We start from the raw sequence: 16143 nt of genomic DNA, 5'->3' as shown, positions 1-16143 counted from the left end.
TATTCTTGCCACCTCTTCTTAATATCTTCTGCTTCTGTTAGGTCCATTCCATTTCTGTCCTTTATTGAGCCCATCTTTGCATGAAATATTCCCCTGCTATCTCTGATTTTCTTCAAGAGATCTCTAGTCTTTCCCATTCTGTTGTTTCCTCTATTTCTTTGCATTGATCACTGAGGAAGGCTTTCTTATCTCTCCTTGCTCTTCTTTGGAACCCTTCATTCAAATGTGTATATCTTTCCTTTTCTCCTTTGCTTTTTGCTTCTCTTTTCACAGCTATTTGTAAGGCCTTCTCAGACAGCCATTTTACTTATTTGCATTTCTTTTTCTTGGGGATGGTCTTGATTCCTGTCTCCTGTACAGTGTCACAAACCTCTATCAGGCACTCTGTCTATCAGATCTAGTCCCTTAAATCTATTTCTCACTTCCACTGTATAATCATAAGGGATTTGATTTAGGTCATACCTGAATGGTCTAGTGGTTTTCTCCACTTTCTTCAATTTCAGTCTGAATTTGACATTAAGGAGTTCATGATCTGAGCCACAGTCACCTCCCAGTCTTGTGTTTGCTGACTGTATAGAGCTTCTCCATCTTTGGCTGCAAAGAATATAATCAATCTGATTTTGGTGTCAACCATTTGGTGATGTCCATGTGTAGAGTCTTCTCTTGTGTTGTTGGAAGAGGGTGTTTGCTATGACCAGTGTGTTCTCTTGGCAAAACTCTATTACCCTTTGTCCTGCTTCATTCTGTACTCCAGGGCCAAATTTGCCTGTTACTCCAGTTCTCTCTTGACTTCCTACTTTTGCATTCCAGTCCCCTATAATGAAAAGGACATCTTTTTTGGGTGTTAGTTCTAGAAGGTCTTGTAGGTCTTCATAGAACTGTTCAACTTCAGCTTCTTCAGTGTTACTGGTTGGGGTATAGACTTGGATTACTATGATATTGAATGGCTTGCCTTGGAAATGAACAGAGATCATTCTGTTGTTTTTGAGATTGCATCCAAGTACTGCATCTTGGAATCTTTTCTTGACCATGATGGCTACTCCATTTTTTCTAAGGGATTCCTGCCCACAGTAGTAGGTATAATGGTCATCTGAGTTAAATTCACCCATTCCAGTCCATCTTAGCTCACTGATTCCTAGAATGTCGATGTTCACTGTTGTCATCTCTTGTTTGACCACTTCCAATTTGCCTTGATTCATGGACCTAACATTCCAGGTTCCTATGCAATATTGCTCTTTACATCATCAAACCTTGCTTCCATCAGCAGTCCCATACACAACTGGGTGTTGTTTTTACTTTGGCTCCATCCCTTTATTTTTTCTGGAGTTATTTCTCCACTGTTCCCCAATGACATATTGAGCACCTACCGACCTGGGGAGTTCATCTTTCAATGTCCTATCTTTTTGCCTTTTCATATTGTTCATGGGGTTCTCAAGGCAAGAATACTGATGTGGTTTGCCATTCCCTACTCCAGTGGACCACATTCTGTCAGACCTCTCCACCATGACCCGTCTGTCTTCTGTGGCCCCACATGGCATGGCTTAGTTTCATTGAGTTAGACAAGGCTGTGGTCCATGTGATCACATTGGCCTGTTATCTGTGATTGTAGTTTCAGTCCGTATGCCCTCTGATGTCCTCTCAGTACCTACCGTCTTACTTGGGTTTCTCTTACCTTGGATGTGGGGTATCTCTTCATTGCTGCTCCAGCAAAGTGCAGCCACTGCTCCTTACCTCAGCCTTGGGTTAGCTCCTCTCTGCCACCAGCCCTAACCTCGAGCGTGGAGTAGCTATTCCCTAATAATCCTTTGGATTTCTTTAAGGTAGAAGGTAAAGTCTTAAACTTTTGATTTCAGTAATTTGAGTCTATCTCATTTTTTTCTTAGTGTAGCTAAAGGTTTGTCAGTTTTGTTGATTCATTCAGAGAGTTGACTTTTTGTTTAATATATTCTATTGTTTTTCTATTATTAATTTCATTTATTTCCACTCTAATCTTTACCATACCCTTCTTCCCCCTTGCTTTTGGTTTAGACTGTTCTTTTTCTAATTTCCTAAAGTGAAAGGTTAGGTTATTGACTTGAGAGCTTTCTTCCATTTTATATATATTTATTATTTTTTTTGGCCTGCTGTGCAGCATGCATGATCTTAGTCCTGCAACCTAGGATCGAATCCATGCCCTTTGCATTAGGAATATGAAGCCTTAACCACTGAACTGCCAGTAAAGTCCCTCTTCCATTTTATATATATAGGTATTTACAAGTATAAATTTTCCTTTGAGTACTCCTTTTGCTGGTTTTGTGTTTCATTTTTTCTCATATCAATTATTTTCCAATTTCCCCTATAATTTCCTTTGGTCTATTGGTTATTTAAGAGTGTTGTTTTACTTCTACATAAAGTTTTCAATTCCCTCCTGTTTGCTTTCAATTTCATTCCACTACAGTGGGAGGACATACTTTGCATGATTTAATCCTTTAAATCTATTAAAACTTGTTTTATGGCTTTGCATATGGTATATTCTGGAGAATATCTCACGTGTTCTTGAAAATAATGTGTATTCTGCTGTTACTAGATGGTGTTCTATATATGTCTGTTAGGTCTAATTGGAGTAGAGTGTAGCTTGAGCCTTTTGTATCTTTAATTTTCTTCCTAGTTAGTCTATTCATTATTGAAGGTGGAGAACTGAGTCCCCAAATACTGTCCTTTAATTCTGTCACTTTTTGCTGCATGTGTTTGGGGCTGTTGTTGGGTACACGAAGATTTATAATGATCTTCCTTAAAGACTGACCCTTTTATTATTGTAAAATATACCTTTTCATTGCTAGTACGTTTTTGTCTTAAAGTCTACTTTTGCTTATATTTACTATACCCTCTCTACTTTTTGCCATCCTACTTTTCATCTATTTGTATCTTTAAATCTAAAATATCTCCTGTATACAATGTATAGTGTTTTTTTTTTTAATCTAGTCCAGCATATCTACCTTTTGATTTTATTGTTTAATCCTTTCACTTCTAAGGTCACATATACAGGTGAGTTTACTTTTGCCATTTGCTTTCACTTTTTGTCTCATGACTGTTTTGTTGGAAACTGGACATTTAAAACAATATATTGTAGCAATTCTGGGCTTGTTAATGTTATTTGCTTATTTGTTTAGTAATTGATTAGATGATTTTAATGAGGTCTATTTCTCCTCCCACAGTCTAAGAGTCTAATGTTGTGCCTCAGGGAGTTTGTTTCTAGTATGCCTATAATCACTCTGGGATGACAGTGATTTGAGAAAGGGTCTCTTCCTCTTTTCCTGACTGTACTCAGCTGTTAAACTCCACTAATTATAGACTGATGGTTCAATTATTTTCAACAAGGCCTATTTGCATAAATTGCTCTACAAACTAAAGGTTTTGAAGTCTGTTTGATATTTGCCCTGACCTGAAGAATTCTTTCCCCAACTCTCTCCTGCAAACTAGCCTGCCTACGTATTGGCCTATTTTTTTCCCCCCACCTGAGTCCTGTTATTTTAATTTTTTATTTGAGTATAATTGCTTTACAATATAGTGTTAGTTTCTGCTGTACAACAACATGAATCAGCTATATGTATACATATTTCTGTCCCTCTTGAGCCTCCCATGGTCATGCTAAAAATTAATCTTTTAAGTTCTTTCTTTACACTTAAAATTGTATTTCATAAGCCTTCCTTTATGAAAACAGAAACACCCTAAAGTAGTTCAGATAAGATATTTGTCTTCAAATGAATAACTTTAATCCATACAATATAAGGGTTATCAAAAATCTAATAAAATCAAGTCTCCAATGAAAGTATATTCTAGAGATTAGGAAAATGCATAAAGAATATGCAAAAATTGAGAATAAACTCATAAAGACATTAGAAATCATTTAGTGATAAACTTCACCCTTGTATAGCTAAAGAAAACTGAAACCAAGAAAGAAAAGGAAATTGGCCAAAGCCTATCATGCACTGAAAAGGACACTTGTACAGACTATTAGCAGAATTAATCCTTAAAATAAAGATATAAGTAAATTATTTGATTTTCCTTGGATATTACCTTTGTGTAAGTATATATAAGATATGTATTTTCCTACTTATAAATCTGATATCTTTAAAATTTTTAGCTCCTAACTACCACCTCCCCAAAGTACTAAGAGGCATAAAGATCCACATCTTAATGTCTCCTTTACTAAATAATCTTAGCCATAAGCAAAAAGAAATGTGACCTTCAAAGTACACACTGCATGACTTTGCAGCTTTCATTTCATGGACAATGGAAAAGAGGAAAATGGAACCAAATATTACCTCATTAATAAGATACAAAAGTTAAGACTAGAAACCTGGAAGCAGATAGTCTGGATTAATCAAGGATTTTCTATCTATTAGCCATGTGACCTTCAGCAAATTACTAGATTTCATTGAAATTCACTTTTCTGATCTGAAAGAATTTATTGATAGTGTAATTCTGGTGCTTGAGTATATACTTAAAGATGAAATTTGTAAACTGCAAAGCTCTTTTAAAAAAATCACAATGCTTGGCACATAACAAGTACTCAGTAAAGGCTGAAATTAATTAATACATGTTGACTGAATTAATAAAATGAACAAATAAGCCTGAGAAGGAATAAATCAGTCTTCTTTTAGCCACCTCTTATCATTGATATGAAGAATATAGGCTATAAATTCCTGGTGGTAAGTATCTTCTTTTATGAAGGAGATCTTCATACATATCTGGAAAAAGAATGTAACTCATTATGTCAGATTTTTTTCCAACAACTTTTACCTGAATAATTAAGCAAAGTGATAAAAGATGAATATTTTGACAATGTTGAAACTTATTTACCAGTCATATTTTTGAGGTGAATGGAGAATAGAAATATATCACCTAATAAGTATTTTTCTATATTAACTACTCAACACAATAATAAAAATGAATAGTATCCTTCAAAAGTGAAAGGCAAAGTGACTATGATCAAGCATTTACTACTCCATACCATCAGACTAGACAAAATTAACACTTATGTTTTTGTATACAAGATTCGCTCTAATTTATAAATTAAAATTTAACAAATAGGGACTTCCCTGGTGGTCCAGTGGTTAAGACTCTGTGCTCCCAATGCAGGGGCCTGGGTTTAATCCCTGGTCAGGGAACTAGATCTCGCATGCCTGAACTAAGATCTGGAGCAGCCAAATTAAAAATATATATATATTAACAAACAGAAACAATTCAGAACGACCAGTATATCATTATGTTTTAGGTGAACAATAACCAACAGTTACAAAAAAAATCCTCTAAAAAATGAGTTAATGTATAATTTGGGCTGAAATATCTCATTTTAGCATGATATTCTAAAGTTTTTCTAAAAAGCAAAGAAAAATGAAATTAAAAAACACTTTCAGAGTTTTAATGCCTTAAATTACTTGACAGAATACACAAAATACCAAACATAAATTAACATCGTGCTATACAAATACTACTTAGAACTGTAACATGACAAAAATCAACCACAAAAGCATTCTTAAAAATGAATAAATTCCACCAAGTAATATTAGTAACCTAAATCAAGCAATTTAAATGTTTTTATTTCTTCATATATTTACTATAAAACTTATTCTCTGAAGAACATAAAGATGCTGAGAAGGCAATCTAATAGTACATAAAGTTTACAAATTAAAGGATACTAGCTTCAAAGTTGTTTTTAAAAGTGCTCCAATGTCAAATTAAGGTTTAATTTGTTAATAATTAATAAAAGTTAGAATTATCTATTAGCTGTTTTATAACTGATAGGTGAGAGGTAACTTTATTAAGGCAACTGACATAGCTGGCAAATACTAAAGTTACAAAAATAGGAAAAAAATTTTCTTCAAAATTCAGTAAAACATTGATACCATAAAAAGTTCTTTTTTATTTAATGATATATTTGGTTTACTAACAATAAGTAGCATTAAAAAAATCCTTTTAAGTACTTATATAAAAGCCCTAAGAAAGCAACCATAAGTATACGGCTTAAGTATCCAAAGAAAACCAACCCACAGGCTCAATACATAGGTTTTATTTTGTGCATTTATGGAAAGTAGTTTTAAATTATCAGGGACATATAACTCAAGAATAGGGTAGAAAGCACTCTGTCTTTGACCTGTCCAAATAGGAAAAAAATGGATCCTCTGAATAGTGCTGTAAAATTTTGTTATAAAAAATTATTTACTTTTTCTATCTTAAGAGGGCTTCCCCATTGGCTCAGACGTAAAGAATCCACCTGGAATGCAGGAGAGGAGGGGCTCAATCCCTGGGTCAGGAAGATCCCCTGGAGAAGGAAATGGCAACCTACTCTAGTATTTTTGTCTGGGAAATCCCATGGACAGAGGTGGTGGGCTACAGTGCATGGAATCACAGAAGAGTCTGACAAGATTTAGTGATTTAATAACAACAATCTTAAAAAACCTATCAGGTGAAGTCAGAAAACATCAGAGCCTGTTAATAAATAATTTTTAAGGTACACTTCTGTATCTTTAAAGAGGGCTATTTTTAACCAATCAAGCAACTACATATAAATACCAAACAATGTATCTCCACTTCAATCTCCAAATATTACAAAAATGTGGACTACTCTCATAGCCATAGGATGATGCTGGAAGGTAAAGGTAGTATTTTTTTTTTCTTAATACCTTATTTCTTAATTCTAAATGCACAAAATACAGTGCATGTATAAAACATACAGTCCAGTCTTTAGCCAGCTCACTTACCTTGAACTGAATGGAGTTCTGACCATGGGAAGAAAATTCTCAGTAACCATTTAGTTGCAGAAGTGGAATATTCTTGTTAAATGAGCCTTCACTTCCTGGCTCAAAAGTTACCTCTAACCTTACTTCTCTCCCTCTTTCACATACATTGAATCAAAGCACCATTTATAATATAGTTAAGCCTCTGTGGGCAATTTTACTATAAGTAAGAATGGTGGAGATTCATAAGCTCAGCTGCTACAACTTGTAAGAAGCTTTAAACACATTAGAAATCTACTCATTTCAAAGAGCTCTCTCTATAAAACAAAATGTTAAATAAAGCTTTGCCGGCTATTTTTTAATGCACCAAGCAGCCCACATTTGAAATGTTATTACCTAAAAATGACCCAAAGAATATCTGAAACAACTAAGAAAAAAAAACCCTTAATTTTCTTTGATAGAAAGAAGCACCCTAGTTTCTTAGACTAAAATAATAACAATAAAATACTATATGACAAGAAACAAGAAAGGAAAGGCCTAAGAGTTACATGTTACAGTCTTTGAAGCTGGATAATGGAAAGGTAACTCCATATTTCTTTCTTCATGTTAATTTATCTCCAGTATCTGAGTTGAAGCACAAAGCAGCAAGAGTGCAACTGATTCCAAACAACTTGGAATTTTATTGTAAACATCCCATAAAGAATGGCAACAAATTATTCCAGTTTTTTTCTTTGAAGATAATTGCTTATAATGACTAATAACTGCCAAACAAAACATCTTTTATAAACCAAGCCAGTTTAGTTTACCTTTCTTTACTGAATTTTAGTTTAATGGACATTTTGCCCATATACAATATCACATCAACTATTAACTGAAAGATTTTCCACCTTAAAATTTACGGATACTAAGAACAAACATAAGGTACAATTTTGTTAATACTTTGTTAGGAATTACAAAAGACAAGGATGATAAGTTACAGGACAAAGAAATAAATTACTGATTGCCATCACCACAGTATTGTTTAAAGAATTAACATTTGTAGTACTGCCTAATATATGTATCTGGTGACACATGTAAACCACATTTCCCAAGTGGGTTTCTAAATATTCTTGTATGTGATTTCAAAAGTCAATTATCAATGGCAATTTTAATATGTATCAATAGTTTTATTTTTTAGAAAATACTTACAATGCTTTTATGTCAAAGTATCATATTCTAAATTTAATTAAGATAGGTCTAAGAATAACAAATGGGCACACATATAAATAAACAAACACATCTTAACTCTAAACTGCAGGGCCTTTCTACTGTACTTCTCCCATCAATGAATCATAAATTGCCAGTTTTGTTGAAGTTTGCTAAATTAGATACAGTCTTCATTGAAGAAAGAGAAATGAAGGTAAGAGCAAAGAGGAGAGAAATGATGGAATAGGAAATAAGGATAAGACTATATGAGAAATAAGTGTCAAGAAATTTGAGGACAATACATATTATACAAAATACAGCACCATAAATATAATTTAACTTCATAATTAAAATTTAATCAAAACTTGTTAAATTTGGGAAAATGATCTTTGAATATTCTACTTTCAATAACTTTCATAAAGCCTCACGTAACACAAAAATGTTGGGGATGGAATTAACATTTAAAACAATGAACTTTAAATGTTAAAAGTTCCATTTCTTCCCCCAGAAGTAATTATTTATTTCCCAACTCAAAATGTTGGTTATTGTTTAAAAGGCAGGATATCAAAGTATACTGAAAATTATGTAGTAAAGTCTCCCTTCTGTGGATGTGAAAATCCCAACTTAAAAAGAAAATGCCAACTTTAAACATAAGTACCAGTTGATAAATGTGCATAAAATAATTCCCGAGATATAAAAGCAAGTAATAGATGTTTAATTTTATCACTACAAGATACAAATTTTGAAAAATTCTCCAAAAAGTTTTTATCAAAAGTTAGAAGTGGCATACACATCTTTCTATTTCAATCATTCTGTTATTATTATGACAATCTAGGATTACAACAAAAGCAATAACAAAGATAAATCATTCAAATTTACTTTAAAATACTGGAAGGCTGAGTTAGATATCTGAGCACACAGTTGTGCAGAATAAGATTTAATAATTTTACTCAGTTTCCTAGCCTCTGGGTGAAACAAAGTGCTGTATGGAAGAATTCAAGCACAAGCCTGATCTCTGGGAAAGGAAACGGACAAAGAAACACATGAAAGAAGGGCAAATTAAATTTTAAAAATAGGGCATATGTACACAACAAAACCTAGATTGTTTATCTAGAAGGCATGATATGGATAATCAAGCAGTATATATACAGGGTAAGTGCTTTACAACAGAAGCAATGAATTGGTAGACAGTGAATACAGCTGTCTTCCATATCAACTTTTTTTTTAATGTCTGAGATAAAACATGTTAAGTTGAAGGAAAAAATCTATAGATCTGTGCACGCACACACGAGTGCATGCGTGCAAGCACACACACACAAATTTAGTCATTACACTAAGAGGCCAGTGAATGTTTTAGAGAGCATCCTGTTGCTGGAAGAGATACACACAGCAAGCCATAGAAGCAACACAATCTGTTTCATAGACAGATACACATGCTAGAATCTTAAAGCTGGGAATTTAAACATTATTAGCATTCATGAGAAATATTACAATTCATTGACTATTAATATCTAGAACGGGAATAGGCTTTTACATGTATATGCCCTCATGACCTAAATGTAACTTTTTTCTTAGAAATTCATTTAAAATTTAGACTTTTTGTTTTTCCAAATTTCTTAGCTCATTTCCTACTTGCTTTGCTATGGCTAAACCCAGATCTTATTTAGGCTTAAAGAACCTCTAAAAAATTAAAGTGATAAAATATCAATGCAATACAAATTACAACACATTCACAAGAGGTGATATTACAAAAAAAAAAGGCAAAGTATAAATTGGGGGGGTGGGAATCCAGATATAAAGGTAAAAACATTGTCTTCCAAACTTTTATTTTTACACTTATTAAAATAATTTGCATGCAAACAGAAAATTATCTGTTTTGTAGTAAGTGAAAACTATGCTCATCTAACATACCCTGGTGACTAACTCTTTACATCCTAATAACTGAAATCAACATTACAGCAAAATGCTGTTCACTAGTATTTTCACAGTATCTCACTACATATAAAATATTCTTTAAAATGTCTTCACCCTTTTTATTCTAATTATCTAAACCTAGAAAATCTTGACATTTGGGAAATAAATGTGCCATTTTTATTTTTCAAAATAAATTATAAATAAAGCTTGAGATAGCTAAATCACACAAATGGCAATTCTTCTACATTTCAAGAGGTCAGCTCTTCATAGAAGAATGTCAAAAAAATTTTTTCACACTACAACGATATACATGATACACATTTGGATATATCCATGAATTTAAGTAACTATGTTACTTTGAATAGGGTAGGCCAAAGTGTTATCAATTCCAGGAAAACACAGGCACAGATTTAGTCTAAATGTCCAAGATATGAATAACTAAATAGTACATTTTATCAAAAATCAAATGCAGAGTTTTAAACATGAATGTTTTAAAATCTATATTATGGGTTAAAAGTGGCAGCTGAGTTACAACCAGAAGTAATTTTGGTTTAGTGAAAAGTAGACTACAACAACCAAAAATAAACTTGATCTACTGTCAGGAAATAGAAATTAGTTCCATTAATAATTCACAATACTTTCTTAAAGCCTGAACATCATTTCTACTGCAAGTGAAAATTGCTTAAAGATGTTAGTCCAAGAAAACCCCCACCCAACCCAACCAAAAAAGCAATGCTATGTGTGTACTCCTTCCTCTGCACTTAAGGATTTTCAGATGCATGAAATGATTGAAAACATGAGACAAATACATTAGCTTAAGAAATATCCTGGGGTTACTAAGCATATATTAAGAAGTTCCTTTTATTCCATAAGTCTGATCTATGGGCAAATTGGTTGTTACAAAAACAGAGATCAATATTATTCTTACCTCAAAAATCTAGGTATCTAATGAATTAGCAAATTTGCAATCTCTCAAATTTGAGGAGTAAAATTGATCTTGGAACTCAAGCTCACTTATGGAACCAATGTGCACTCTACTGCTGTAAACAAGACCATAGGGTTTATTTTTAATCTATAAAATAATGACTCAAAATATCAGTGTGCAGTGCAACCAGGTTCTATTCTGAAAGATTAACAGAAGAACCCTTTGGAATGGTATGAGCTGAACCTACATTGATTCAAAATATTAGCTAGCTAAAACATTTCAACTCAAACTAGGTGCTGTGCTACATTTAAAATTCAATATCAGTCACTCACAGCTGTTATTAAATAGCAAGTGGTAGCAGGGATATATAAGCAGTAGATCAAGTCTACTTACACAAATATGCTCTAAGAAAAGCCTAATAAGGTAGAGCTTATGATACTTGAGAAAATTTAATTACAACTATTCATTTGAGAGCCAATACAATTATCAACAACCTCTCAGCTTATAACTTATGAGTATTCATTCCTACCAAGCTTGTTCTATTTCTCCTTAGTTAGTAATGAATAACAGCATCTATTTTTCTTAATGTTTCCAGTAGTTGTAGTTAATAGAGGTAGCTGAGCTACTATTCAGTTATTCTTTGTGGATGAGGATTTTTCAAATGTTTAAGTTATTCTTTAAGCTACACAAGTTCTATTAATGCAATAAAATATAACAGAAAAAAGAAAATGGATGCAAGAAACTTTTGCATTTGGCACCTTGTCTAGATTGATACCTCAAGTATTCTTTTTTAATAAAGTTAATGCACACATCAGGACACACCACAAAGATCTGCTACATATTTACAAGGCACCAACCCTTTCTCACCTTTAACATGAATTAAGCAAATCAATGAAAAGCATATTAAGAACCCTCCCACCCCCCCCCCAAAATAACTGTAGTATAAATATATACTTCAGTTCAGTACAATTCATGAAAGTTTGGCCTGGGAAGAGTAAAATAATCCAGATCGTTCTTACAATATAGAAACTGTAAACATTTAATAGCTGCCTTTAGGATTGGTGTATTGTGCAAAAGTTATTATTACTGGTACAAGAATCAAAATGGCAAAAACAAACTATATAAAACTCTGTAAGAAGGTGCTATACTTCTGTGATACAAAAGCAAAAGAGGGATATTCCATTTAGATAAAAATGTCATGCTACTCTTAAGAAGCTGAATGCTCCCTTAATGTAGTAAATCTGTAGTGTGTCTGTGGTTTGTGTGTGTGTGTGTGTGTGTAGAATTTTTTTTTTTTAATTTAAGGCCTAATGAGTAAGGCTTGTTTGAACAAATGAAGTGTGGAGATCAAAAGTCTTGAAACAAATGTATACTGGCATAATGGAAAAGCACCAATGTGAAAGGAAGCAGAAGTCCCCACACAACTTGCTTTGTAGATTTCCTGGTAAATTCCCTGCAGTAGAAGGCCATTGAATTTTTAAAATTATTTTAAATTTATTAACTGCTAATAATTCCATCCCATGAGATGGCTAACCCTGGCTTTTTCTGTCATTTTACGCACTCTGCCCGATCTGGATGTACCAAGATTCAGAGGATCTTCAGTGGACACAAAATTGTCATTATCAGAATCATCATTATATAAAACAGTCCTCCTGCCTTGGTTTCTTGTTTTAATTCGAGGCAGTCTACTGAAGCGTCCTGAAAACATAGTATCAAATTCATCATCTGTAATACGTGCACGTTTGGCTCTGGTGGCTCCTCTAGAAGCACCTCTTCCTCCTCTCCCTCTTCCTCTCCCTCTCCCACCACCTCCACCTCTTCCTCGACTGCCTCGTCCCCTGCCTCCTCTTCCTCTGCCTCCTCTACTCCATCTACCCCATCTGCCCCATCTGCCCCTTCCTCCCGTGCCTCTTGTTTTCCAGTTTCTTTTTCCATTGGCATATTGCTTTCTGAGTTTTCTTTTAGGCCTAGTTTGTATGAATTTGCTATAATCATGGTCTCCATCTACATAATCTTGATCTGTTCTGGAAGTTGATTCAGAGTCAGAATCAGAACCACAGGTACTTTCAGAACTTAAACTGGATTCTAACTCTCCACTCTCTGAGCAGGATAAATGTGATTTCTCTTTTGTTTCTTTTTTCTCTTTCTCTTCTCTTCCCATGATTTCATCTTCTTCTGATGCACTAAGTAGTTTTCTCTTGATTCCTGTCCGGGGCTCTCTGCCATCACCATTTGTAAGGGGTCCATCAAGGGAGTGATCTAAATCAAGATGAATAATTTTTTAAAGTTAAGCTTTGACACTGATAAGATGATTATTTAGCTTCAAAAGTAAAGAAACAATCTATCAAAAAATATTTGGTGCCCAAATATAGATGGGGTAAAACCATACAGAGTGTTGGAGTATGAATTTAAATCTGTTTGAAATGGAAGATGTTGTTGTTGTTTAGATGCTAAGTCATGTTTGACTCATTTACAGCCCCGTGGACTGCAGCCTGACAGGCTCCTCTGTCGATGGGATTTCCCAAGCAAGAATACTGGAGTGAGTTGCAATTTCCTCCTCCAGAGGGTCTTCCTAACCCAGGGATCAAACCCACATCTCTTGCATTAGTAGGCAGATTCTTTATCACTAAGCCACCAGGGAACCTCCTGAAATGGAAGATATTAAGGTTTTTATTTTTGTCTGACTAATTTTTGCAGGGATGAAGGGACTGTGTAGGGATGACAGAGGATGAAAAAGATAGGCAAAAATTTAAGGGCTTCAACTCTAGGAGGGAACATGGGCACGTGTTTAGAATAATTTTATGCATTCATTCAACAATTATACTGACTACTTACTATCAACTAGGCATTGTTTGGACATTGGAATATGGCAATGATGAGACAAAGTATTTGCTCCTTGAATTTCTACTTTAGTGTGGAAACTCTGATAGACAATGAAGCAGACAAATAAATAATTTCAAGTATTAAAATGGGTTATAAAGAAAAGGAAAAGTGTGTAAAGAAAACAGTGTGAATGTATGTATAATAGTTAGGGAAGACTTTTCAGCTGAGGCAGTATTTGAGAAAAAAACTGAACGAGGTGATATCTGGACTTTCACTGGAGGAGACAGAAACCAGTAAAATTAAGAGTAGAAGAGAAAAATAGGAAATAAGTTGGAGATAACAGCCAATGTAGAATTTTAAAGCTAGAGAATGACAGCATTCAATTTACATAAAAAGGATATGCTTTTCATTATGGGGGACTAGAATGCAAAAGTAGGAAGTCAAGAAACACCTGGAGTAACAGGCAAATTTGGCCTTGGGGTACAGAATGAAGCAGGGCAAAGGTTTAACCAAGAGGACACACTGGTCATAGCAAACATCCTCTTCCAGCAACACAAGAGAAGACTCTACACGTGGACATCACTAGAGGGTCAACACCAAAATCAGACTGATTATATTCTTTGCAGCCAAAGATGGAGCAGCTCTCTACAGTCAGCAAAAACTAGACCGGGAGCTGACTGTGGCTCAGATCGTGAACTCCTTATTACCAAATTCAGACTTAAATTGAAGAAAGTAGGGAAAACCACTAGACCATTCAGGTATGACCTAAATCAAATCCCTAACAATTATACAGTGGAAGTGAGAAATAGATTTACAGGACTAGATCTGGTAGAGTGCCTGATGAACTATGGACAGAGGTTCATGACACAGTACAGGAGACAGGGATCAAGGCCATCCACAAGAAAAAGAAAAGCAAAAAAGCAAAATGGCTGTCTGAGAAGGCCTTAAAAATAACTGTGAAAAGAAGAGAAGCAAAAGGCAAAGGGGAAAAGGAAAGATATACCCATATGAATGCAGAGTTCCAAAGAATATCAAGGAGAGATAAGAAAGCCTTCCTCAGTGATCAATGTAAAGAAATAGAGGCAAACAATAGACTGGAAAGACTAGAGATCTCTTCAAGAAAATTAGAGATACCAAGAGAATATTTCATACAAAAATGGACTTAATAAAGGACAGAAATGGTATGGATATAACAGAAGCAGAAGCTATTAAGAAGAGGTGGCAAGAATTCACAGAAGAACCGTACAAAAAAGATCTTCATAAACCAGATAATCACAGTGGTGTGATCATGCACCTAGAGCCAGACATCCTGGAATGTGAAGTCAAATGGGCCTTACAAAGCATCACTATGATCAAAGCTAGTGGAGTTGATGGAATTCCGATTGAGCTATTTCAAATCCTAAAAGATAATGTTGTGAAAGTGCTGCACTCAATATGCCAGCAAATTTGGAAAACTCAGCAGTGGCCACAGGACTGGAAAAGGTCGGCTTTCATTCCAATCCTTAAGAAAGGCAATGCCAAAAAAATGCTCAATCTACCGCAAATTGTACTCATCTCACATGCTAGTAAAGTAATACTCAAAATTCTCCAAGCCAGGCTTCAGCAATACATGAACTGTGAACTTCCAAATGTTCAAGCTGGTTTTACAAAATGCAGAGGAACCAGAGATCAATCAAATTGCTAACATCTGTTGGATTATCAAAAAAGCAAGAGAGTTCCAGAAAAACATCTTCTGCTCTATTGACTATGCCAAAGTGACTGTGTGGTTCACAAGAAACTATGGAAAATTCTTCAAGAGATGGGAATATCAGACCACCTTACCTGCCTCTTGAGAAATCTGTATGCAGGTCAGGAAGCAACAATTAGAACTAGACATGGAACAACAGATTTTCCTAATAGGAAAAGGAGTACGTCAAGGCTGTATATTGTCACCCTGCTTATTTAACTGATATGCAGAGTACATTGTGAGCAACACTGGGCTGGATGAATCACAAGCTGGAATCAAGACTGCCGGGAGAAATATCAATAACCTCAGATATGCAGATGACACCACCCTTATGGAAGAAAGCGAAGAAGAACTAAAGAGCCTCTTGATGAAAGTGAAAGAGGAGAGTGAAAAAGGTGGCTTAAAGCTCAACATTCAGAAAACTAAGATCATGGCATCTGGTCCCATCACTTCATGGGAAATAGATGGGGAAACAGTGGAAACAGTGACAGACTTTATTTTGGGGGGCTCCAAAATCACTGCAGATGGTGACTGCAGCCATGAAATTAAAAGACACTTACTCCTTGGGAGCAAAATTATGACCAACCTAGACAGCATATTAAAAAGAAGAGACATTACTTTGCCAACAAAGTTTCATCTAGTGAAGGCTATGGTTTTTCCAGTAGTCATGTATGAATGTGAGAGTTGGACTATAAAGAAAGCTGAGTGCTAAAGAATTGATGTTTTTGAACTATGGTGTTTTAGAAGACTCTTGAGAGTCCCTGAATTGCAAGGAGATCCAACCAGTCCATCCTAAAGGAAATCAGTCCTGAATATTCATTAGAAGGACTGATGATGAGGCTGAAACTCCA

General features: G+C 34.6%; 1 protein-coding gene and 1 non-coding gene across 2 annotated transcripts in view; one reads left to right on the top strand and one right to left on the bottom strand.

Moving 5' to 3' along the window:
* The first annotated feature begins 5078 nt into the window (after window positions 1-5078).
* On the top strand, window positions 5079-5150 carry TRNAG-CCC. The gene has a single exon. It is a non-coding gene; the product is annotated as a tRNA-Gly (tRNA).
* Window positions 5151-7379: 2229 nt separating this feature from the next.
* The window catches only part of BRWD3 (bromodomain and WD repeat domain containing 3), a 155668-nt gene continuing 146904 nt past the window's right edge, over window positions 7380-16143 (bottom strand). The window contains exon 41 of the mRNA XM_040265636.1: window positions 7380-13002. Coding sequence (XP_040121570.1) covers window positions 12248-13002 — 755 coding nt within the window. The 3' untranslated portion in view covers window positions 7380-12247. The remainder of the gene's footprint in view (window positions 13003-16143) is intronic.

Source organism: Oryx dammah, unplaced genomic scaffold (assembly GCF_014754425.2).
Source record: "Oryx dammah isolate SB20612 unplaced genomic scaffold, SCBI_Odam_1.1 HiC_scaffold_23, whole genome shotgun sequence".
Taxonomy (NCBI): domain Eukaryota; kingdom Metazoa; phylum Chordata; class Mammalia; order Artiodactyla; family Bovidae; genus Oryx; species Oryx dammah.
The sequence above is the reverse complement of the archived record's forward strand: the minus strand, read 5'-3'. Positions and strand labels throughout refer to the sequence as shown.